Source organism: Phaenicophaeus curvirostris, chromosome 1 (genome assembly GCF_032191515.1).
Source record: "Phaenicophaeus curvirostris isolate KB17595 chromosome 1, BPBGC_Pcur_1.0, whole genome shotgun sequence".
Lineage (NCBI taxonomy): Eukaryota > Metazoa > Chordata > Aves > Cuculiformes > Cuculidae > Phaenicophaeus > Phaenicophaeus curvirostris.
Genome location: NC_091392.1, coordinates 99164517 through 99190605, shown reverse-complemented (window position 1 = coordinate 99190605; position 26089 = coordinate 99164517). Strand labels below are relative to the sequence as shown.

Genomic DNA, 26089 nt, shown 5'->3' with positions numbered 1-26089 from the left:
CCAGCCTGTAGCAAGGAGGCATCATGCCCCTTACTACCCACAGAGAAACCCAGAGCAGCTAATTGCTTCATTAAGCCTGCCTAGATAGGCAGCTGATCTCATGGATGCTATTCTCAGTCAGAGCTCCTTCTCTTTTTCTAGGTGTCATGGCTCTTGGTATCTTCTCCTTCGGAGAACTCTGTGATTGCAAGGAGACTGCAATAACAGAGAGAGTATAGAGGCCAAGTGCTTTGTTCAGCTTTGATCATAGGCAGAAGTCATTCCATCACGTAAAGCTTCCCTAAGCACATATCCTTGATTCTTGGAGGGTATTACGCATCCTTAGGATGCTAACGAAGTTGAAGGACTCATACATATTGAAGTCACAGTTCAGAAGAGATTCCTTTGTGTGAGCACTGTGGCAGGTACTGTAAGCCCACTAATTCACAGAGAAATCCCCATAGGAATAAGTTTTCTCACACACATTAATAGGCTTTCAGCATTTCATCTAAAAGTACTCCAGAAACAGGTTTAAATGGGTAGAAGAAGCACAGCAGCCTGAAAAGGGAACTTTGATTTAATAAGAAAAGGCCTTAAGTTCTGCTAAAAACAACTGTGGAAAAGAGGAAGATGTGAGAGCATCACACACACCACAATTTTCCTTTGCTTTCACAAAAAAAAAAAAACATTAGGAAAAAAGCAGAAAAGACAAGTGAAATTTTGCAGCCTATGCACTATGTAGAGGAAATTAATTTCAGTAATCAGCACTTGTGGTAGAAGTCCTTCGCATTCAAAGGGAAGGCTGTTCAAATTTATCACTGCTAGATTTATCCTGTAGACCCACTGACCAGCTTTTTCTGAATGGCAAAGCCACCACTGCAGAAATGCACTTCTACTGCAGCCAAACATCATTACTGTGAACACTTAGTGACTGGTAAAACCAGAAAACTATAATTTTCCCTCTATTCCTCAGTCAGCATCTTGAAGGAATATCAGAAGGGGCAGAACTGGGTAAATAATGAAAACCAAAACACAGCACCAGTGAGTATCCATAACCACATTCCCTCCTGCAGAACTTGGATCCCTTTTACTAGTTTTAATGTGAACAGACATTTGCGTCCACATTATATTGAACTAAAAGCACATTTACATGCTTTTAATACAAGAATGTCCAGGATGAATGCAAAGTACACAAGATGTGTTTCCAGAGATATATATCACCAAAAAATGGGTGCAGAAATGTCCTAAAAACATCTTTGTCAGAGAAATGATCCCATTGCAAAACAGAGGAACATTTCAGGAAGCCTTTTTCATAGATTCATAGAATCATTTAGGTTGGAAAAGATCTTTAAATCATAGAGTCCAACCATAAATCTAACACTGTCAAATCCACCGCTAAACCATGTCCCCAAGCACCACATCCAGATGTCTTTTATATGCTTCTAGGATGGTGACCCAACCACTTTACTGGCCGGCTTGTTTCAGTGCTTGATGACCACTTCAGTGAAGAAATTTTTCCTGATATCCAATCTAAACCTCCCTTGGCACAACCTGAAGTCATTTCCTCTCATCCTGTCAGCATTTGATGGCTGCAATACCAGCACATGGAATACAAGTTATATGGAGTAATGAACCAAATTCAGCCGATAACACTTACCAGTTCACCAGAGGTTTCCTGTAAGAGAAAAGCAGAAAACAGCCTTAACAAAGTTGTTCCAGCATCCTGAAGAAGCTAAGTCATTCACACAAAGACAGACTGTCTCCTACGCAATGTCAATAACAAAAGAAAAAATTCTGTAGGGAAAGAGGAAAATCCATCAGTTTCAAGTTACAGAAAATCACTTTCATCTTACAAAGGAAAATAACAATAACAAAACCCCCACAGCTCAAGAGATTTCTTGTTCTCATTTTTCCCCCTAGCCATCACCAACCTCCAAATTGCAAAGCTGGCAAGATTTGAAGAAATCAAATGCTTCATCTCAGCACAGATTAGAGCCCAAGTATGGTCTTGTCTACAGAAAAAAACAAAAGGGGCTGGGGGAGATGACTTTCAGGAAACAAGGGCAGATTTCACTTGTGCAACCTCCTTCCAGATGGCACCAGCCCCTCGGGGAATGGGATAGAGCCTCCCCGCCTTATGCCCTGGACCCTTCACCAAGAGGTCTCAAAACTACTTTAACCCCATGATGCTGGGTGATGGCCCATTTTGGGGGTTTGGCATTTGATGTGCAGCGGTGCTTGGGCCAAGTGAAAGAGGAAACCTGGGACAGTGTCCTCGTGCTGGGCTTAGTCCTCTCCCTGTGTTCAGCATAAGTTGCACATGTTTGTTGGGGATCCCTCCTCTGGCATCACCCCCTAGGTACTGTGCTTCTCCACCACCCTGGGCCCAAGGAAGTCCTCACTGGACCTGTAAAAGCCATTTTAAACCTGGAAGATGGGTTCAGAGCCAGCATTCATTCCCTGCCCCTGTACAGTGTTCTGTGCAGGTTTTGGTGCACTATTGTTCTGCAACCCATCCAGTGTGATGCATGCTCCAGAGGTCAGTGGTACTCTGGCCTTCAAGATTGATTTGTATGCTCTGGCAAGCCTTTCAGAGTATGTCTGCTGTGCCATGGCAAGCCAGGAGTGACCAATAAAGCTAATAAAAAATATTCTGAACTTAGAAATAGAGAGGAGGAAATGTAAGAAATTAATTCAAGTAACGTAAATGCAAAGTGACCCCACACTGTTTGGCGAGTGTAACTTCATTCCAATTACTGTGTGGGTATTTGGTTTTTACTGCTCAAAGCACCGGGGTTTTGTCAAAACCAAAGATGCTGTAATAATCTGAGATCAGCCTTCTTCAGTTACCCTCACAGCAAACTGCTGTACAGGACCCACCTGATCTCTGTACACTGTTGTTGTGAGATGTCACTGTTTGTGTATCCACCACGCAGAAGTCCAGCACCGCCCCACAGCTTGCAAGATGACAGTCATAGCTGCCCTTATCCACCCACCCCTCCAGGGTAGCTCCTGAAAGCTCTTTTCTTGGAGCAGAGGTGATTCATCTTCTCAGAAAGGAGACCTCCAATCTCCCATGGTTTCCATACGAGTGCGTGAAGACAGAGCAGCAGATAAACTGTTTTTCCTCAGCAGAACAGGCCTCTCCCTGCCAGGGAGTCACAGTCCTCAGCAGCAGCAGGCTGTGAAGAAGACACGGGCTGATTTTTTTGTTTTGCACCAGCTATTTCAGCATACGAGTGGCTCAAACTCTGTTCCTGGCTGCACTGTGCTGTATGTTACTATTTGTGCTGGTTGCTTTGTAGGCTGGCTCAGAAAAGGCTGAGAGACTTGGTCCAGTTTCATAAGCAGTTTAGGCTGCCAGGGCATGGCAGCTCTGTTGGTGGGGGGAGCACGACTGTGGCTGAGATATCCTCGCCTTGGCTACTCTCACTGTAGCTCCAGAAAAGAGAGCAGGTAAAACGTGGCACTATATGCAGCAGCACTGACTGCTACACCAGGCGAGCAATCAGGTAGGCACTGCTGAAACGCGGCACATGGGCTGTATTTTTCCTTTTTTGTGCTGTTACACAGAAGAGTTGTAAATGCAACAATGAGCAAGCATTGAAAAGGGACCTACCTAACCTCTGTGTGGTATGCATGTCTACAGCACGCTCCCTGCCCTGTTCTCCTGCCTCAGAAGGCTGCTGGAGCTCTGCTTTTCCTGGCAGGCAGGGCACCTGCATTCCCTGCTCCAGGTGTTAGCAGTGCTGGAGTGCAGCTGAGGACAGCCGGGTCCCTGAAAAGCCTGCCTAATCAGGCATTTTGCTATTTGGCACAAGTGACTGCATCATGGGCAAGATGATTTTCAGTCTGGTTCCTTTCCAGATAGGACAGCATTGCTCTACATCACCTGGGGAACAGAGCCTGCCCTTGCGTTCACTAGGGAAAAAAAGTGTAAGGCTCTGAGTCAGCTTCTGAACAAATTGCATGGAGACCTCGGTCCTAGAGGTCTTGCAGAGGTCCACGGAAGTTCAAGCTGTCCTAATCACAAAACCACAGTGACAACGAGAAACTTGTATAGTGTTAATGTAAGCAAGTAAATGTTTAGATGTATGTGTCATCATAATGATGTGCAGATATGAAAATATATGTGTCAAATGAATGAATCAAAGTCCAAAATAGCATGTTTGAGAAGCAGCTATTTAGATCTGCCTTCTACATGAGGTCAGCTGAGCATTTGTCCTGCCAATCTGAGGAATTTCTCACTAAGGGCTGATAACCTGTAAGTGGCTTTTGCACATCAGAATGTTGTTTTGATTTTAGTAATCCACGGTTGATTCACATGGTCCTTATTTTCTAAGATGCAGGCTTGCTAAAATCCCAAGAATTACTTCCACAGAGTTGATCAGAGAGATGGATGGATCTCACTCTGGAATATTTATCCCTCAGTACCCTCCTGGAATGTGGTTCAGCACGCTAACTCAGCAAAGAAAACAAATAAAATCAACTTGCTTTTCTTGGCCATCTTTGTGAGTTGCATCAGTTCACTGGAATATCAGATGAGCCCAAGAGCCAGTGTCAGCAGCAGGATCTGGTGGGCTGAGGGCAGAAAGAAAGGACATGTCCCTGTTGGCAAAAGCCAGTCCTTGAATCAGCCCTGACTGTTGTGTATAATGACACACAAACCATTGTGGTCGGAACCTCTCCTATCTTTGAGAGTGGGCTAGGGCAAATCACACTCCATACCAACTAAGAGCATATAAATGAGGTGTTAATGAGTGTGCTGCTACCTTGCAGCCCAGTTTCCTACCTGCCATCTCCCCATCGGGACAAGCACAGCGTTTGCAAGTGGGAGTACCATTTTGACACAGATTTGAACATGTAAAGCAACACTGATTTCAACAGAGTCACGCCTGAAGAGCAGAATTATACTCTCTGTTGAAAGCAGAGCTGAAAGCACTACCTGTAATCAGTGCTGCTAGACATTGCTATCCTCTGCTTTGGTTGTGGTTAGGCTTCATTTGAAAAGCATTAGCTCTGCTGGGATGAATTTTTATGTAACAGAAAATCCACCAAAAAAAAGGAACATATATCTAAGATTACCAGTAAGAAAATAAGAAGCTTTTTTAACTTGTGCTGAGGTTGTGCCTCTATATCCTTGTGGGGCTCTGGTTTGTTTCTATGTTGCAATAAGAAATTAAAGGATCAGCAGGGCATTGTCAAGGTCTCTGCTTTTTCCAACCCTATGAAAAAATACGCCCATATGTGTGTTAAAAGGCATTAGCTGGTTTCAGTTCACATGTGCTCAGTAGAGGGATCAGTACAGAAAGCCTCCAAAACCTCCATCTGTAGCAAGGTTGTGCCGGCAACCTGCAGACTTGCCACTCCTGACATTATTTTTCTTGCCAAACACAACATTTTTTGGCAGATTTGCTTATTTAGAAACAGCGATGTATCTGTCCTTGTTGATGTATCTGCAGACACAGCTCACTAGTGTACACACAAATCAGATGGCAACATGGGAAGTGCAAATTCAGGGCTTTCAGGAAGCAAGTCTCAAAAGGACTCAATTCCAGAAACCTGCCAGGTTGACATTTGAAGGTGGGAGGGGGAGTTCAGGAGAAAACAAACAAATGCAAAAGCCCCCAAAGCCTAAAACAAGAACCAAACCTGAAAACATATGAATCTCAAACCTAGATGTGGTGTCCAGCTTTAGTTTGTTTCTTTTCCCTTCAAACCTAAGAGTGATTTTCTGTAAGTGCAAGCCATGGGGCTTTCCCCTTTACATGGGCATCACACTTTTTTGATGGAAACCCTCAGATCTCTGCAACACGAGTAACTTTCACTTGGTTGTGCCTTCCTTCGGAGGCAACATCCATTTGCTGTGAGGCTCAGGTGAACCTGTCTGTTGAAATCAGCTCCTTCGCTGATATATCTCGTCTTCCACTCCAGACACTGGGAGAGGGTGAAGACTGAGGGGAGATCCAAGATCTAACATGTGCTCATGAAAAGCCATGAGAAGAGACAATGCGATCCCACAGCATAGGTGCTGTGTTTGGCCTGTTCAGCAGGTGTGTTCATGACAAAATACACAGAGGTTCTCTTTCTGGCATTCCACACTTGAGCCTTGGTTTAGAGATATCTGCAGCCTTCAGGCTGTACTACGATGAGGACCTTTAGAAGGTTGCAAGCATCACCTGCAACCCTAGGATCACCTTTGGAAATAAGCCTGAAGCAAAGATGTCTGGAAGAGTTCTGAGCACTCAGCCCTGCCTCTGCTGCCACAGGTATGGTCCTCCCCAGGGTAAGGTGGCACACTTAGCAGTGGACAGCCAGCATCACCAGCCCTGTTGGGTGATTGTGGATTTGCAGTGGGCTCGCAGAGAGGTAAAACTTGCTGCCCCCATGCCCTGGTGAGACACTGGCACCATGCATTTTCCAGCATCAGTAACCTGCTGTGATTGCCATGGAGCTTCTCCCACCCAAGAGCCGTGCCTCTGCACACCTCTGGGCACTGGCTGTACTGTTTTGGTCTCTCCCCACGCAGCCATCTCTCTTCTTAGCCTGGCCCTCTCTGCCCTGTCCTCTGTCAGCCTGGTAGGGCTGCCCAGAACCAGCCTGTATGCCCGCTGCAGGGTCCCTCTGCCTCCACAGTCACCCCAAATTGCCTTTAAACCAGTTGGGGATATCTCACCTGTGGTCATCCTTTTCTCAGCTATGCTACGGTCAGAACTCACCATCAATCGATCAAAATTCCCCTTCTGTCATTTCTGAATGGCAGGGGTCAAGCTGGGAGCAAAACATCTTACATCAACTCTGCACAGACAAGCTTACACTTCATGCTTCTGACGCTTACCTTATTCCAGTCTTAGGTGCTATCATCTCTTCTTGCACTGAAGCCTGAGCAATCTCTGCGGTGACTAGCCCTTCAAATCTGATTGAATCTGATCAGAGCCTATTTTTCTGCTGGGTAAACAAGATCACCCAGTTGAGGAGCATCATTAATAACCTCTTTCCATCCTGCTCACTTCCCTTGAGGCATAACCTCCTGACATCCTTTCTTTAGGTAAGTTCTTACAACGCTCACATTAATCCCCTGTTTCTCCGGCTTAATGGCCTTGCCTGTAGCGCCTTAAGGACTGCCTTTCTGAAGTCCCCTGTCTACATAGTCAATTATCTTACCAAAATAAATTTACTATGATAGCCTGGCATGAGATAGCCTTGTAAACTAATTTTGCACTTTATCTCGTTTCCCGTTTACTGAGATCAAGCTAGTTGGCTGCTTGGAGATCCCAGCTCATATACATCTGCAGCCTTAGTTTCTTGATGATAGCAATGACCTTTGCTATGCTGGTAGAAATTCTTACTACTGGACTGTGGGTTTTTTCACATGCTAGTTCATGAACTTGGGGATTACGCTTACCCTCATTTCCCTCTACCACCGCTCACACACATAACTGCCTCTTTTTCAGCAAGGCACACAAAGAGTTCTTTTGGTTTGCTTCCTCTTGGCCAAAGCACAAGGCTCATACCAGCCTCATTTATGGCTGGACACGTTTGTGTCATCCAAGCATGGCCTCACAGGTTTCACTATCACATTCAAGATAACTTAAGCCATGCATGGCTAGGTTACATCAAAGCGGCTGACATGTCAGGGATATTCAGTGGAAAAATGAGAAGGCTCCAGAGACCAAGGATGGGATAGGCAACATTTCACTTCCCAAGCACCAGTCCCAGTGCAAGCAGATGACTGAACAGCATGCAAAAAGATCTCACACTCCTCTGTCTCTTACAGCTCCCCAGCTACTACAGCGTGACGGTGGCTTTGACAGACTGAAGGCCAATATGTTTCCCACATGCAGTAAATGCCTGCTCTGACACAAAGCCTGACCCCTGAGCTTATGCTCTTGCCACATCCATGTCAAACAAGAAGCTGTCGTGCGCTCCCGCTGCTGAGGGTTTGTGGTGGAGCACAGTGAAGGGGTCTTTGATACAGAATGAAAGTGCGAGAGTTATTTTCTCCTCTGCTCCAAGTAGAAGCGTCTGCTCAGAGGTAGCGCAGAGCCACTCTCATTGGAGAGGTATGGACCACAACAATACTGGACCTACAGTCAGGGTGAGACACTTATTCCCATGCCTCCCTCTGTCTCTTGGAGTTATGATTTTCTTAACTTTCAGCTGACTTTTGACAACATGTGGTCTGACATATATCACCAATCAAATGTGTTTGTTTTTTTCCCCAAGTCAGATCCTCTAATACTGTCTTGCAGCTTTGTGCAGCCACGTATCTGGCAGATCAGTGGCAGATCATCTTCCCCCAGATCTCAAATGCTGTCTCAGTTTCAAGACCAAGAGGTTTCACAGTTAGAAGCTTCCTTTGCCTAGCAATTGCTGTCAATTGCTTGCCCTGTCCTTTCTGCCAGATGAGGGCCGTTGTGGAAACACACTAGAGGGCTAACCACAGCACAGCAGTGCCTTTGGTGGCCTCCTCCAAAGGCTTTGTTCCCTTGCAATTCTGGGTATGCGCATGGGGTGAGGGCAAAGCTGGAAGAGAGGAGGCCAGCAGTCCATGTCCTTGCAGCCCCTCCCCACTCCTCCTTCCAGGAGGACTTCTCCATGCATTAAGGCAGTGTCGCCATTGAATTGCATCACACAAAGTGCGTAAGTATGGAAAGGAAGCAGACAGATATTTTTAAGCCGTGTTAGATCAGTGGATAAATAGGAGCATTCAGTGGTCTTGTTCATATGTTCCTTCTTCTGTCACATACCAGCACTTCCCAATTCTCCGAAATCTAATTCATGAAGAATGAAACGCAGAAGTAACATTTCAAATGTCATATTTTGCTGTCGATAAGCCCTTTCCCACTAATTCTCATGCCTCTTAGTTCTTTTGGTATGTGGCCAAAAGCAGAAGCCACTCCCAGGAATAGCAGTGTTTTAGAGAGTTGGAAAGGAAACAGCAAGGAGAGAAAGCTCAGGTCCTGACTCAGCATCAGAGAAATCACTGTGGTGGAAAATAACTACCCAAACAAATATCTCAAAGCCACTACAGGGCTTTTCCTAACCTATCAAACCCAGGATTTTGCCTAGTCTCGGTTTAAGTCATTCAAGCTGAGGAAAGTCATCCTTCAGCCTGGCAAGTTCTGGTGTTGTAAGTGCTTCCTGATAAGCTAACAGGAATTTTTGAGCACCATTCCCACCCGCCTGCTTTCCTAGACCTCAGCTGGTGCCTCCACATCTTCCTCAATCAAGTTTAGCTCTCATGCCAGTAAACAACCTGTGACTTCCTTAGCTTGAAAACATTTGCAATTTACTAGCAGAAGAAAGCGGAGACCCTAATCCCCAGCTTTGTTCCTTACCCTTACCTTTTTTACACCCTCTATCACCTTCACCCAATTCTATTTTGGCAGGATGGAGGGCCAACGAGGCTTTACACTGCAGGTGGCTGACCCTCATAGCAGGAGGTGGATGCAGGGAGCTGGCAGGAGGGAAAGCTGGAGTGATAGAGGACCAGCAGAAGTTTTGAGGAGGGCCCAGTAGTTGATTTGCCATCACTATAGTGTGGAAGCACAAGCTGCCTGTGCGAACCACATGTGCTTCGCCACATCTGTTGCTCCTGCAACATGAGGAGCCTCAGCTGAGCTACTATCAGGATTATGAGATGCACTGTGCTCTTCTGTCCCAGAAAGATATACTCTCTCTCCTGTGGCTGTTCTTCACATCCCTTGCATCTGACATGTCTTTTCTACAGCGCAGCCTGCAATTATGTTCCCCAGACTGAATATTTTCACTCAGAAAGGAGAAACCTGCTCTCAAAGCAGGAAGTACATTTAACAGTTTAAACATTGCTGCTTACGCAATGCAGGGAAAGCATAACATTTCAAAACCTACAGCATGATGAAACCTCCTCCCATTGCCAAGTAGCTGGCCACGTTTAACCCACGACATCCTTCTGGGGCTTACCTTCATTGACAGGTGCCAAGAACCTCAAAATTTAGCCTGCCAGTGGCTGTAAGGTGAGTTGAGACTGGTTATAAGGCAGGCTTGATAGGCCCCTCTGCTTGCAGGCACAACAACCCTCTGATAGTCTCCCTTGGTCCCCTCGATAAACTCAGGAAGGACATGGACACAACTGCCAGCAGCTCATGGAAAGAAAGCACAGAAGAGACAACAATGCAGGCCTGCAGACACTTTCACCCTGCAGGTGGGGAGCACAGTGCCAGCACTGGCACATAATCGAAAACGAAAATGTCACTTGACATTTTCATCATCATTGACATTCATCAAGGAGCCAACAGCCTGCTAGCCCTGGAGCCTCAGATCCACTGCGTAAGCCAAATCCCAGGCCCACAGAGGCTGGCCAAGATTGTTTCACTGACATCCCCTGGCTTGAAAGCAGGACTTGAAGCCTCCTCGGGAGATCTTTGTCCTTACACACTCCCATTTACCAACAAGCCAACTATAAACCTAATGGAGGGAAAGTAAAGATGAGTTTGCAGTTCCATTTCCTAGATGTGGATGTAGGAGGTAACCACAGCCCTTAGCTCCCTAAGATATTCCCTGTGTCACTAACCTTGCTAACTGTCCCAAGTCAGCACTGCAGTGCCTCCCTCTGTGGTAAAGCCATCGTCCTGTTTATCTTCTACCTTGCAGAATTATGGTTATGCATTTTGTTATTTTTTTCTCTTTAAAATCTGTATTAAAGAGGGCCGTTGGAAGCATCTTGAGTAGAGTGGCATGAACCACAACGCACAGACCACGCTTATTTTCCACTGTTTCCCTTTTGCCCTGGGCAGCGAGACAGACTCTCTTGTGGAAGGAGGCGAGACTGGACAGAAAGAGGAAGACATTTCTGCAGTGAAGTCCTGTTTCTCGATTAAGGAGCTGAAATCCAGTATTCCCTGAAACCAAGTTGGTCACCTAGAGGCACCTCCTCTGCTGCCATCTCTAAAACCTGTTTGAGCCAAGCTCTTCAAAATGCCTCCTACTATTCCTCAAATCTGCCCACGTATGGTCCCATGTCTAGGCAAAAACATCTGAGCAGCTGACTTCCCTGCAGGCACAGGCTATGTTTGTAGCCAAGGCTCTTGCCTTCTTTTTCAACTGTACTTCCCTGGACAGGATGGAAGGAGGCAAGGGCCCCCCAATGTCACTACCACAGAAGTGAGGCAACAAGCGAGGGTCACCACCCCACGAAGGGTTGCTGGACAAACTGAGGCAGAAAACACCCTGCTGTGCCTAGGGTGAGGGAAGCACAGAGCCAGAAGCACGTGCCACTGCTGGATGCCCATGCCCTGCTGCAAACATCCAACCAGAGCACACGCAGCAGCGCCGAGCATCCTGCAGCAGTGAGTGTCTCCCTCACACATGCAAGCAGGGTCATGCACCGCTGCCCCAACACTAATCGCTGCCAGGGCTCCCTGGAGAGAGCTGGCCAAGTCCCCAGCAGACCTCATGTGGCATTTTCTGTCCCTGTTTTGAATGGCCCTGTTATATCGTATTATTGTTTACTGGCCAGTGACAAAGAGAGACACGCACCTGGGGACTGAACATTAGGGTAAGCCCAGAAATATTCCCCATTAAAAAAAAATGCCTGCTGTTATTACAGAGAAAAAAGTGCTATTAAAAGAATGAAAGACTGTTAAGAGGTTGGCACTGGTCCAAAATGAATGTGCCTGAGGGCCCCAGAAGACTCCCTGGAAAGTCACCTTTGAAGTCAGGGGACACTGAGGAAATGAACAGGAGAGGTGACAAATGAGAACTCCGTTGCAGTCCCCTTTTGGGGACAGCATTAGGATCTAGAACAGGGGCCCTGATGTATTTAAGAGGGTGCACCATGCACCTTTAATGTTCACCTTCTTCCAGCCCTTGGCCTGAAAGCCTCATACAGTTGTGAGAAAATGTCCACAAAGTCTGAACCAGTACACTGCTTCAGGGCTGCCATGCTACCTTTTGCAGCCCCTCCAAATAGGTGCCCTCAACCCTAGGTTCATCTAGAAAGGCACATTTTTTTTAGTCAGAAAGAATTACCCTTTTTTTCCAGATGAATATAAAGGAAAATTCTAAGTGAGTGCTAACCACAGTGTCCAACACATGGCAGGGGCATGTTAGTGAGCTGCTCCAAGGTGGTACTTTCCAGAAGGCATATCCTAGCCATTGGTCTGCCGCAGCCTGAATTTTCATTTAAAAAAATACAGCAAAAACCCCAGAAAGGTGTCACATAGTGAGTCTTTAACTCTTTTCATGGCTCTGCACCAGAAGGCTACTCTTACCAAGCAGGAGTGGTCATGCCTACCTCCCCATGCCATGGGGTGAGTCAGAGCAATGCTGCCCTGCATCACCTCAGAGCTGGAGGTGCTTCCTGACAGAGAGCACTTTCCTTGCCCACCTCATGGGTATCCCATGGGACTTGCACAAGGAGATCCTTTGGGGATCAATGCATGCATTCAAGCTTGAAAACTGCATTCAAGCTTGAAACACTGCATGTTTGCAGGCTTGTACTACTGGCTCCTGCTGCTGGCTCCATTGTACACCATACATCAGCGAGAAGCCCTCGACGTTTCTCTACGGCACATCTCAGATGTCACTTAATTCCATTGCACATCTTGGTTTCGGTTTTTAGAATGCTGAAAGAGCTTAGGAACACAGAAAAAAATGATGAGATCTAAAGATCTCAGTTCTGCAGACACTTTGTGCTGATACAGAGATGTTCTCCCATTTTCCTGTCCCTTTGGGGAACCCTGCAACTTCCCTATCCTTTAGGCTGCAGCAGAAGTTCTTCCTTACAGATAGCTAGCCAAGAATGGGAAGGGTTTTCCCTTTCACAGGCCCAAACCCTAGGAGAGAAAAATCCTGCTTTGCTTTTAAGCGCTGCGCCAACCTGAGTAAATTCAGAGCCGTTCTGTATAAAACAGAATGAAGCAGAGAAGCAGAAAAGGTCAACAGGCCCTATTGGCAGTACTGAGACACCAGCAACTTCTTTTCTTGCTTTCTTTCCTCTTACTATTTTCTCTACCGTATCACCAGTGGGATGCAGAGGAGCAGCGGATAGTGAATGGGCACTGCATGCTGAACTGCTGCTGGTGCCGGGATGGACACTCCTGTGCAGCCCTGCGCTCTCAGCCACCTGAAATCCCCCGTGGCCCTGCTCCAGCATCCTACTCTCACTTGCCCCCAAATTCCCCAGGGACTCTGCTCTGACCCATTGCTACATTTGTGATTGCCCTGAAATCCCCCAGGACTGCAGCTCAAAAACTACCACCTTTTTCTCTCACAGGCATGGGGGATTTTTTTTTCCCTTTGTGTACAAGGCACTGGTATCTCCTGGGGTGAACTGGGGCAGCAGAGACCTGGTGTGCGGCACGTCAAGTGACCGCTGGTCGGTAAAAACGTTTGGCCTCTACAAAACACAGCCTGAACCGTGCTCAATCCTGTTTTTTTCCTCCTGCTTCTGGCTGCTGTTCCTGCCCGTCCCATTCACTAGATTCCCTCGGCCACCTAACCTCCACCATTGTTAAAAATAAAGGATAAAGCAAGTCAATGGCATCATCAAGCGCCTTGAGAAAAAACATAAAGCAGCATCACCGGACCTAGAAAAGACTACGTTGTTTTGGAGGCAGCTGGGGTCAGCTGGTGGCTGAGCTGGGGGTGAGGGATAGGGCAGGAACATAGGCAAAGACCCCTGATAAAGGCTCCACTCGGGCTGCAGTGAATGGATGCCAAAAAGAAAGGAGGGGAAAGGAAAAAACAAGTCTGAGCAAAGCCACCCTGGGTGTCCCGATTCTCCCAGCGGCACAGATCCAAAGCGGGGCCACGGACTGACCGTGCTCCCACGTAGATGGTGGAGAGGGGCTGCGCACAGAACTTGTGAACTGGTTTCAACAGAAAAAAGCAAGGGAAACAGTGAAAGTGCCTTTCATTTTCGTATATATATATATTTTAATAAAATGCACTTCATTTCCATGCGGTGACTACGAAGCTGGTGAAGGGTCTCGAGCACAAGTCTTAAGAGGTGCAGGTGAGGGAACTGGGGTTGTTCAGCCTGGAGAAAAGTAGGTTGAGGGGAGGCCTTATCGCTCTCTACAACTGGCTGCTCCTTACTAGAAGAAAGACAGCAGAGAGTTTCCAGAGAAGGGAAACGAAGCTGGTGAAGGGACACGAATGTTAGGAGGAGCTGCTGAGGGAGCTGGGGCTGTTTAGAGAAGAGGAAGCTGAGGGAAGACCTTCTCGCTCTCTTCTCCCAAGTAACAAGTGACAGGATGAGAGGAAATGGTGAGTTTTAGGCTCGGTATCACAAAAATTTCTTCACTGAAAGAGCGGTCAAGCACCGGCACGTCTGCCCACGGAGGTGGCCGAGTCCCCATCCCGGAGGCGTTTACAAGACGGATTGGGATGCGGATTAGCAGCGGACAGGGACGGTTGGGCTTGACGATGCCAAAAGGTCTTTTCCAACCAAAGGATTCTACGATTCCGCGGCTTCGCTCCCACCCGCGGGTCGACTGCCGCGTCCCCGAGGGCGCCGAGGCAGAACCGGGCTCCCTCGAGGACGCGAACCGAGCACCCCTGTGTCCTCAGGCGCGGCTGCAGCTTCCCGCCTCCCCCCGGGGCGCGGCTCGCGCTCGGCCCCGCGCACACAATGGCGCCGGCGGGGCGGGCGGGGCTGGCGGCGTGAGTACCCGCGGCGGGACCGGGCGGGGCTGGGGTGTCCGCGTAAGGTGGGTATGGAGCTGTTGGAGCGGGTCCAGAGGAGGCTACAAGGATGATCCGGAGGCTGGAGCAGCTCCCGTAGGAGGACAGGCTGAGAGAGTTGGGCTTGTTCAGCCTGGAGAAGAGAAGGCTCCCAGGAGACCTTATAGCGACCTTCCAGTGCCTGAAGGGGCTGCAGGAGAGCTGGGGAGGGACTGTTTACAAGGGCGTGTAAGTGATAGGACGAAGGGGAATGGCTTTAAATTGAAAGGGGGAAGATTTGGATTAGACGTTAGGAAGGAATTCTTCACAACGAGGGTGGTGAGGCCCTGGCACAGGTTAATTGTGGCTGCCCCATCCCTGGAGGTGTTCAAGGCCAGCTTGGATGAGGCTTTGAGCAGCCTGGGCTGGTGGGAGGTGTCCCTGCCCATCACAGGGGGGTTGGAACTGGATGACCTTTAAAGTTCCTTCCAACCCAAACTATTCTGTGATTTTGTAATTCCCACTGGGATAGGCAGCTCTACTTGGACCAAGGACTCAGTGCTCATCTGGCTCGGGTCAGAAATGGTGTGGCCAGCAGGAGTAGGGAAGGTGTCATCCTCCTGTACTCGGTGCTGGTGATGCCGCACCTCGAATCCTGCGTTCAGCTTTGTGCTCCTTACTAGAGGAAGGGACAGTAGAGCGTGTCCAGAGAAGGGCAACAAAGCTGGTGAAGGGTCAGGAGCACAAATGTTAGGAGGAGCTTCTGAGGAAACTGGGGCTGTTTAGACTAGAGAAGAGGGGGCTGAGGGGAGACCTTCTTGCTCTCTACAACTTCCTGAAAGGCTGTAGTGGAGCAGGTCTTGGTCTCTTCTCCTAAGTATCAAGCGATAGGATGATTGGAAACAGCCTCAAGTTGCACCAGGGAAGGTTTAGATTGCATATTAGAAAAAAAAAAAAGTTTTGCTTAAAGAGTGCTCAGGCATTGGAACAGGCTGCCCAGGGAAGTGGTGGAGCATCCTTCCCTGAGGGTATAGGGTGTTCAAAAGGGAGTAGACGTGGCACTTTGGGACATGGTGTAGTTGGCATGGTGGTGGTGGGCTGGTGGTTGGACTGGATGATCTTAGAGGTCTTTTCCAAACCTAATGATTCTATGATTTACATCATCTGCCAAGCCCTGTCAAAACAAGCAAGCTCAATCTCACATCTCTAGAGTAGGGAAGTCACTGGGCACCCTATCTATCCTTGCTCATGTTGTGAGCTGCACTCGGCAAAAGTGATTACGGTGGGTATGGTCACATAACCTGTGCACATTTCTTTTGTCCTGCCCTTGCTTTTCAGTGTTTGACACGGCTATGATATGAAGTGTTGTCCTGGGCTGCTGCAGCCATCTCAAGAGGACATGAGGGCTGCTGCAACTACCGTGAGAGGACATGGTCAGCTGCCCCTGGCAGTCGAGGCTTGTACTGAACTGGGAAAGATTTTATTTTCATTCTCCCTCTCTTTTTTCTCTTTTTTTCATAGTGTTTTCTTCATTGAAGCAGTCCTGGGGCAAAAATCGTGTCCAAACATGATGGAAAAGTACGTGGCATCGATGGTGTTGAGTGCAGTTGGTGACACTCTGGGCTATTACAATGGGAAATGGGAGTTCCTGCGGAGTGGCCCAGCCATCCACAAAGAGCTGGCAGAGATGGGGGGACTCGGCAACTTCAGCATCCAAGGTTGGAAAGTCAGTGATGATACAGTGATGCACTTGGCCACAGCTGAAGCCCTGGTAGCTGCTGGGAAAAATCCAAGTTTAGCACATCTCTATTCCCTGATTGCAAAGAACTACAAAGAGTGCATGAATGACATGAAGGGCAGAGCTCCAGGTAACCACTCCATAATAGTGTCTGGGCAGGGCTGTCCTCTTGCTAATGTCTCTTCCTTTCCTGCAGCTTGGAGCTGAGGCTGGCATTAGATTTGCATTTGTCTGTTTATAGTGTTAATTGTATTTCATGTAAAGGCAAAAGTTTTCCAATGCTATTTCAGGATGAACTAAAGAGAACAGATTAAGGCAAACTGAAGTGGTTTGGGCTTTGCTGAAGTAGATAAAAAAGATATTGTTTTGCCCACTTGTATGGAATTTTCCAGATATGGTTGAGGCCTGGCCTTGAACTCAGGGAAAGGATGCTAGCTTTTGCGCTGGGGAGTTTGCCTTTTCGTATACTCATTGGATGAAAAATGCAAATTCAGCCATGTATAATGTGTGCCCTGAGACACTGTGTTAAAGCAACATGTTTAAACAGAATTAATATGGAAGTTCTTATAATAAATGCGATAAGTTACACATAAAATATATTTAAAGGCACAAGGATCCTTGCTTGGAAGAATTGCATTTATCGAACCTAAAGTTTCCTGTTTGCTGTCTCCGCATGTCTGCTTTCTGTGCCAGGACAGTCAAGCCACAATCATATTTTCTGAACCCTGTTCTTCCATCATTCCTCTTTTCTCTGCATAGACACAGAGGTGCCAAGTTTGGGTCACAAGCAGCGAAGACTGGCAGCGTGTAGCAATATTCAGGAAGGGCACCCTGATAGGCTGCACTAGCCAAACCATATGCAACGTATTCCTGTAGTGGGTCTGCTGACCCAACTCTTCCCCGAAGACCCCGTATCTCTCTGTGCTCATGGTCCAGCCTCTTCTGGATGCTTGAATTAAGTTTAAATTGGAGCTACTGAGGCCGGGCTTCTAATTTGACTAGCGCAGGCAGCGGGAAGTATCCAGGAAACACAGTCGGCCATCCTATCCAAAGTTTGTACGTCAAAAAGAAATGGCCTAGGCTTGCCTATTTGAAGTGGCCAGAATAGATCAAGGATACTCTGATTTGATGTTAAACATGGGAAAGGCCAAATCATGCATTGCTCCTCTTACGGTCACTGAGTGTGACAGAGCGGTGCATTTCCAAGGTAAACCACACTGGAAAGTCAGCAGGAATTTATTCTCCTTACCCTTCTAGTGTGTCTTCCTACCCTTGTGTAAAGAACTAAACAATCACTATTCTTTAACTCAGATAGCCTTAGTTGTTGGAAGTAGCCTAATTAATAAACTATTTAGGAAGGGTTAATGATGCTTGCCAGGATAGCAGGAGTCGGCAGGTTAAATTTCAAGAGGCTGCTGTTCTGGCAAAGGGGCATTTGTAGTTCCCCCAACTGATGAGGGCTGCCAAGGTGGACTTACCACAGCTGGCAGTGTGACAGTGCCTGGAAGCTATTTTTCCCTCTACTGTCTAAGCTTAGCGACCAAAACATGAGATAAAAAGGAGAAGAACCTAAAATTTAAATGTTAGTTATTAATAGCTAAGGATAATAGCACACCTGCTGCAGGCCTTCTGTGAGTAACTGAGCTGCAATATGCCCAAAAGCAGCTCCCACTTGGAAGTGAAGGATTTTAAAGTAAGCTTGCTGTGGACACAGAGTGACTTCTGTAGTGGGTCCATGGACACTTAACCTTGTAAAATTTTGGGAGAAGTGGGAAAAGTAACATGGAAAAAATGGAAGTCTGTTTGGAATGTTCTTGCAATAGTGTTCTGGAGTGCTCATGCTGCATCCACAGGAAAGTTGTTTAGCTTTGAGAGCTTATATCCTGATTCTCAACAATTTAATGCCCATTGATGTACTACCAATGGGAATACCTAATCCATATCCTTGAAAAGCTGTCTGCAGTCTGGAGTCTCCATGCTATATTGATAAATGGAATGATGGAAATTGCATGTCAGTAACTTCTTTCAGCAGTTCAGAGTAAATTGATTTTGGCTGAGAACATAACCCAAGGTGATGCTGTTCTGGCCAAAGTACTCACCAGGGAATTGCAGCCCTTAAGGCTGAAAATGGAAAGTTGCTGCTGCAACTTTCACCCAACAGAGGAGAGATTCCCCCAGAACAGTGGGGGAAGTCACGTTGCTCACCCACACAAGGGAGTCTAGACCTGAAAACCAAAATCTGCAGTGACAAAGGAATTCCCACAACCTTATGAATCACCGGATGGTGATGGCAAGGTCTCTCACGTATGCAGGCCCAGGAGAGAACTCACTGTCATAATTCAATGCCAGGTTAACCCCTGCATCCATTATTGCTGTTTGTGATGTGCCACCGCCCCAAATTCATTGTTCGTCACGGATAATGAAGCCAATGAATTAAGTGGCGCAGACATGGTATATTTCTTTTTTTCGTGGTACAACTACACCTGCCTCAACAGCTCTCCAAGAAACTTTCTGATTCAAAACTGTTGCCTATGACTCAGTGTCTTTCAGTCCAAGTCCTCTCCCTGTGGAATTATTTATAACTATGTGGTGATTTTAACTTGCCTTTTTAATGTTTATTAATGGATCCCAGACAACTGTCTGTGCTCTTGAAGAGCCGATGTAGTTTGAATGGGAGCCTACCCCAGAAACAGCATTGGGTTGTACTTGAAACTTTTTTGGGTTGGACTTTGTTACTTGCTACTTTTTGCTTCTATTTTTTCTTTTCTTAGACCAGTATCCTTCTCTGATTACTTTTAGTTTCTTATCGTTAGTATGAAGGATTCCTAGCCAGGATTTGGTGGATTTCCAAAATGGAATTTCCCAATTAAAAAACTCTCAGAGAGTTTTTTTTTTCTAAACCTGTTTTTTAAAAAAGGACTGACAATGTGATTTCAGCTTAGTCTTCCTAAATTAGCTTTCAAATATTTTAACTGTTTAGAAGCATGAGGATAGTACTTGCAATACTTCATCAATCACAAGAGTCTTAGCTGTTGTATACTGGTTTGTTTTACACAATTTGTTTTCATTTGCAGGTCAATCAGTAGTCATCTCCTAAAGTAATAAGTGCAGATTTAAAGCTGCAAGTAAACTTTTATTGCAAAATAACCAGTCTTTCCTTACAGTTTAAACCTTGTCATCTTCCTCATTTTCTTTTGACTATGGTTAATGCAAGAACAATCTCACTATTTATCACGAACAGAGTTAGCTGCTCTCAACCTGCCCAAACATGTCTTGAAGAAATATCTTTCTCACAGTCCCAGCAAGATTATAGAGTTCCTTTTGCTTTTGTTATGCAGATTTTGAGTTAAACTACCCTTTGCTCTCTTCCCTTCTCCTTGCCTTCCTGGCAGAAGGTCTGTTCTACCAGGAACATATGAACAGGGTAGTTGGCACAGCTTTTTAAAAATGTAGCTTTGTTGGACAGGTTCTTTTTACTGTCCTATTACAGATCATAAGTGCGTCAGTTAGAATTTTTTAAAAATGCCTCAATTTTCTGTCAGTCATCCTAAATTATACGGATTTCCCTCTGGAAATTATACTGATATCCCTCTTAACGATTTTGATACATAACAGCCAGTGCTGAATTAATAAACTATGTGAAAAGGAGGTTTAGAGGCCTGAAGACATTCCCACTTTGAGACTTCACAAAAGCAAACTCCCAGGCAGTTCAGTTAGGGGCTGGTGATGATTGATCCCAGCAGAGCCTGGTGCTGCCCACACCAAATGCTCTGCCTACTGCTTCTTTCAGCAGAGAAACACAGCCCTACAGTTTTCATTCTGTAATTCACTGGGAAGAAGGATGCGTAAGGAACGTCTGGGCTGAAGGCCGCACTGCTTGGCCGTGTGGCACTGTGCAAAACCAGCAGGTTTCATCTATTGGGAAGAGTGTCTGGTGTGCCAGCACAGCCAGCATGGATGAGACTGGTAACATGGTAGATCTGCTTTGTGCCTTGGTCACGCTGTGGGGAATTCATGAGAGCTTGAGTGGCCTGGCATTGTGGGCTGCACTGATCAGCAGCCCGTTTTTTCCTATGAAGGAAATTTGCATAGGGTTTTCTATTCCCAAAGTTTTTTTCAGTTGACAGGCTTGCGGGGCAAATAGCTTGACAGTCACAGGGCCAAGTTGCTTTTTCATTTGAGACAACCAGTCATGGGAGCTGGTCCACTTGTTCACACTACACAGAGGGCTGTATCCTGCATCCTGGTAAGCCTGTAACGTAACAACACTGCCAGAAAAGCAATGTGCTGAAGGCATTTAGACCAGAACTATAAAAGGATCCACATGACGTTATTCCTGATAGCAGCCAGCCATTATTTATTTTTAGCTCATGTCCAGCAGCCAGTCCTAAAGCTGTGCTTGGATGTGAAGGTATTTCGGTTACAAGCGTGCTGTAAATACCATGTGCAGTTAAAACAGACTGCTGTTTACCAAATCCTACTGCCAAGCATATGCATGAAACTGCAGAAGAGTAGAGCTCTGCAGAGTACTTAGTGCAGTACCTAGCTGTGATTTGCAGGCTCCTAGATCACTGTGATAGAATTGCACTAAGGTAATTGAATTTTAGAGTTATGTGAAGTTTCTAGACCAGGCTTCTTCCTTACTACTCTGTGCTACTTAATTTGACCTTCAAAGTAACAAAGCACCTGCAAGCTTATCAGCTACCTGTCCCAGTCAGGCAGCAAAGTAAAGAAGCAATGGTCTCATTTTGGGTGCATGAGGGTATCAACTGCTGCTGTTACGGTGTGTGTCTGAGAGAGGACTAGGCACACTGTGGTTAGGAGAAGACTAGCCTTTTGTGTCCACATTTGCCATCAATCAAAGATAATTTAATGTTTCAAACTTCTTTCCTCTTCCTTGTACACAAGCATTTGGGCTTAGCTCTCAAAACTTGTTTTATGGTCTTGGCTGGGGAAGCTGTCTGGGCTCTGAAATTTGGATGTGCTGTTGCAGATGGCTTTATCCTATGAATGTGCTGGAATAAGAAGTGAGTTTCTGAAGAAGCAGCACTGGAAGCAATAGAGTAATTTTTTAAAAAAGTAAATAGCCAAAATATGAAAGAGACGGAGGTGGGCAAGGAGGAGTTATGGTGTGACTTCCCACTAGAAGAGAGGCAAAATTGGACTAGGGTGTCAGCTTGGAGCTGGAGAAAACTGAGGAAAAGGGATGAAGTAATGTACAGTCTTGAAGAGCATGGAGCATGAAAAGTCATTATTTCTTGCAGTGTAAAAATTAAAGCGGAAATTAAGGAAATTGTCAAATAGCAGTTTAAAACAAAAGGAAATGCTTTGCATTACAAAATTGTGGCTCTGGTTACCATGGGATTCTAAGGAGTCTGAAGGAATGCATGTGTTAAAGCTAAGCAGTTCATGGTTCCTAGGCCCACGGGAGTTACTGAATACATCATTTTGGAGCCGTCTTCTGACTCGAGCAGGTTTTCTTCACAGAATCACAGAATCACAGAATAACCAGGTTGGAAGAGACCCACCGGATCACCGAGTCCAACCGTTCCTACCAAACACTAAACCATATCCCTCAGCACCTCGTCCACCCGTGCCTTAAACACCTCCAGGGAAGGTGACTCAACCACCTCCCTGGGCAGCCTGTTCCAGTGCCCAATGACCCTTTCTGTAAAGAATTTTTTCCTAACGTCTAGCCTAAACCTCCCCTGGCGGAGCTTGAAGCCATTCCCTCTTGTCCTGTCCCCTGTCACTTGGAAGAAGAGGCCAGCACCCTCCTCTCTACAACGTCCTTTCAAGTAGTTGTAGAGAGCAATGAGGTCACCCCTCAGCCTCCTCTTCTCCAGGCTAAACAACCCCAGCTCTCTCAGCCGCTCCTCATAAGGCCTGTTCTCCAGCCCTTTCACCAGCTTTGTTGCTCTTCTCTGGACTCTCTCCAGAGCCTCAACATCCTTCTTGTGGTGAGGGGCCCAGAACTGAACACAGGATTCGAGGAGCGGTCTCACCAGTGCCGAGTACAGAGGGAGGATAACCTCCCTGGACCTGCTGGTCACGCCGTTTCTGATACAAGCCAAGATGCCATTGGCCTTCTTGGCCACCTGGGCACACTGCTGGCTCATATTCAGTCGGCTGTCAACCAACACACCCAGGTCCCTCTCCTCCAGGCAGCTTTCTAGACAGACTTCTCCCAGTCTGTAGCACTGCATAGGGTTGTTGTGCCCCAAGTGCAGGACCCGGCATTTGGCCTTGTTAAACCTCATGCCATTGGACTCTGCCCAGCGGTCCAGCCTGTTCAGATCCCTTGGGGATCTTCTTGGGGAAGCATTGTACTTGCCTCATTTTTTAATAGTCTTTCCATAGTTACCTGTTAGTGGTTGTGTTTGGACATGAGCTAGTGAGGTGGGAAAACCTTTGGTCTGACCTATTACAGTTGTTTTTCAGCTTACTGAAGTACAGTAAAGCCAGTTACACATACCATGTTGTGGTGAGGGAGATGATGTTATGTTCATCACTTTCTGACAAACTTAGGCTGCAGCACGGGAGCTCTGGAAAACATTTCATATCAGCAAGGCAATGGGAAAGACTCCTGGGGAGCGCATGGGGTCACTGTCTTTAAAAAGTCCTGAAAAAAGCTCAACAAATGTTAGGAAAAAATGTAGAGGTACTTAGGCATGTCTTGGATCAGGGATCAATGCGATCTGATGGCCCTCCAGACCACCTTTATATTTATAAATGTCTATGTAGATATATGGGTACATAATATGCAGAAAGCACCAGCAGTTTAAGGCAAGAAACATATCTGAGCAGACAACCGATGTTTTTACAGGCAAGCCTGGATCCCTTACGGGGAGTAATGCTTCCTTCCCTGCCATCCTGCCTGCCATCTCTTGGTTTCCAACCTATGTAACCCTGTCGCCTACTGATGCATTTTTCTTTTTCTTTCTTTTCTTTCCTTTCTTTCTTTCTTGGGCTCTGCTGCTCCTGTCCAGGTCGAGTGTGTGAGGAAAATGCACCGAAGCTAGATCCAGGGCGTCCGGACGGCTGGAGGATTCCATTCAGCCCTCAGGCAGGAGGCTGCGGGGCTGCCATGCGCTCCATGTGCATCGGGCTGCGTTTCCACCGTCCTGCTGAGCTGGACACCCTGGTGCAAGTCAGCATTGAGAGCGGCCGAATGACCCACCACCATCCCACTGGCTACCTGGGGTCCTTGGCTTCAGCCCTCTTCACCGCTTTGGCAGTGAACGGCGTGCCCCCCCCGGCCTGGGGGAAGAAGCTGCTGGAGCTGCTGCCACGGGCAAAAGCCTACGTGAAGGAAAGCGGCTTCTTTGTGGAGGAGAACATGGGCCAATGGTGAGCTGTGCTCCCAGCACTGGGTTTTGTTAAAAGAATCCTCACGTAGGAGATGGCGAGCTTGGTTTCTACTTAAGCTTCAATAATCGCATTATGGCGAACTCCTAGAGCAGGATTTGCCTGCCGTGGGATCAAATCGATTGAGAAAGTCTGTGAAGTCCCCCACGGGAAAAGTATCTCTAACTTACTTAAAAGAGAAATTCAGATTGTGTTCGAGTCACATAGTCGTGACATTTTTTTGGATCCAGTATGACGTTGCTAGACTTGTCATCTCAAGCAACCGTGATCTGACAGAAGATAGGAAGCAAGGCTGGGGCAAAGCAAGAGGCTTAGAGCTGAGCTCAGTTTGAAAGTTATAACCAAATCTGACTGCAGATTCAGTGTGGCTCCATGTGCAGGGACACAGACACATACACACAGGGGCAGAGGTACTCTGCCTTTGGGAGGATGACTCAGTTCTCACTCTGAGCCTTTGAATCTTGTGCAGCACAACAGCAGCAGGTGCTGGGCTGCCTCCTCCCATGTGGCTGGAGGGAGGGGAAATCTTAGCTCACTGAAACATATCCTTTCGCCTCTTACTGTAAATCATGTCCCTAGTTTGATAAACGGGCGATGCCTGCCATTTAGCTGAGCCATTGCTCTGGACTCTTGACATGCAAGTTTTCAGCTGTGGCCCAAGCGCCTGCTTGGGTGCCTGCCTCTGCTGTGGGACATCTCTTAGAGCCTGTCCATCTTGTCTCCTGTTTTGCAGGTATTACTTTGAAGAAAAATGGGAAAAATACCTGGCGGAGAGAGGCATATTGGATGGGGTCTCGCTGCCCACCTTCCCCTCCAACTACGGTGTGGAAGAGAGAGACTCATTCTACACGTCCCTCAGCTACAGCGGCTGGGGGGGCAGCAGTGGGCACGATGCCCCCATGATTGCTTACGATGCGCTGCTGGGCGCAGGGGACTCCTGGGCAGAGCTGGCTCACCGGGCTTTCTTCCACGGGGGTGACAGCGACTCCACCGCAGCCATTGTGGCCTGCTGGTGGGGGGCCATGTACGGTTTCCAGGGGGTCAGCCCGTCCCTCTACTCCCACCTGGAGTACAGGAACCGCCTGGAGCAGGTGGCCAAGGACTTGTACCACATCGCTTAGGCAGGGGGTGGCAGGGCCCACCAGGGGCACACTTACTCCACGCCCCTTGCTTACAAGGTTTTGCAGACTTGGCTTGCAAACCTGCTGGATTAATGCATGAGTGTAAGTCAGAGCCAGGCCTGCTTTTGCTGTTTGTGTGTGTTGGCTTCAGTGAGGAGGCTATTTTTGAACTTGCAGCTTGGGGCTTGTGGGCAGCGGGTCGGGGAAAGAAGTTAAAAGGGGGTTTGATGGGAGCACACAACCAGCATCTGTCCCTTGAGCAGCTGAGCCCCGAGACATCCCACCTTGTCAGCACGGCAGCTGCACATGATCTGGTCCTCACAGGAGCACCCACTATAGGGTTGCTAGCGATGCTCCAGCAGCAGGACAGGCAGCAGACCCCGCATGGGCTGCCCCAAATCAGTGTCCTGCCCATACAAGCATGGCAGAGGGGTCAGGGACGCACACGTGGCTGCAGAGGGCTTACAAAGATAGCTCCTGGCTGGTGGAGATGGCTCCTGGCAACCCGCAACGGCTAGCTCAGACACGCTGCCTTGTACCACTGATAGGGAGTGCCACGGGCACCACTTAACCGTCTTGCACCGAGCATGTGTAAAGCTAAAGCTTCTGCTCCTTAGCATGGAGATTATAGCAGGTACAGCTCAAGACAACCTGGGGAGCAAACAGACAGTTGTGTCTGGGGACGATGGTTTTTTTACATGGTAGTATTTAGCAGAGGGTATTTTTTTGTTTTAAATAAGCACGGAAAAAACCCAAACCCAACCCGAGAACTGTCAGTGTGTGTCAATGTCAGTGCATTTTCCACCATTTTTGCTATACAGGTAATGCTTATGCTAGTTCCCTAATTCAGTTAATGGGAGAGTTCAAGACTACTAACTAAACTCTTATTCAAGGTAAAAGTGGATAATGAGAATTAAAAAGTTTGCATTTTATGCCAACTTAAGCAACTTCTATAGTGAACTATATTCTTCTGCTTACATCATGGTTCCTAAAGATTATTTGCTTAATATTTGCTGTGGATAATTCTATTAAAAAAATCATGGTTTTTTTTCTTCAATCCAGACTATGACACAATAAAGCACTTGCTGTTTTCAGAGCAATGTCAAAGATGGTGTATCCCATTCAATAAAGAGACCTGACATACCTATGTTAAATGTTATATTCTATTATGGGGTGAATTAAGGGATGGAAGGAAATAGTATGAAGAGCCAGAGGGTGCAAGGTGTCTGCAACC

At 47.0% G+C, this 26089-nt stretch overlaps 1 protein-coding gene across 4 annotated transcripts in view; it reads left to right on the top strand.

The window, feature by feature from the left end:
* The window catches only part of ADPRH (ADP-ribosylarginine hydrolase), a 67374-nt gene extending 41372 nt beyond the window's left edge, over positions 1-26002 (top strand). Inside the window, exons 1-4 of one of the 4 annotated variants that reach the window (XM_069869740.1) lie at positions 14573-14628; positions 16150-16496; positions 23356-23716; positions 24468-26002. In XM_069869740.1, the coding sequence (XP_069725841.1) occupies positions 14597-14628; positions 16150-16496; positions 23356-23716; positions 24468-24855 (1128 nt within the window). In that variant the 5' untranslated portion in view covers positions 14573-14596 and the 3' untranslated portion in view covers positions 24856-26002. Of the gene's footprint in view, positions 1-14572; positions 14629-14726; positions 14746-16149; positions 16497-23355; positions 23717-24467 lie in introns of those variants that run through there. The other 3 variants (XM_069869748.1, XM_069869756.1, XM_069869733.1) reach the window with 3 other exon arrangements.
* Positions 26003-26089: the final 87 nt, after the last annotated feature.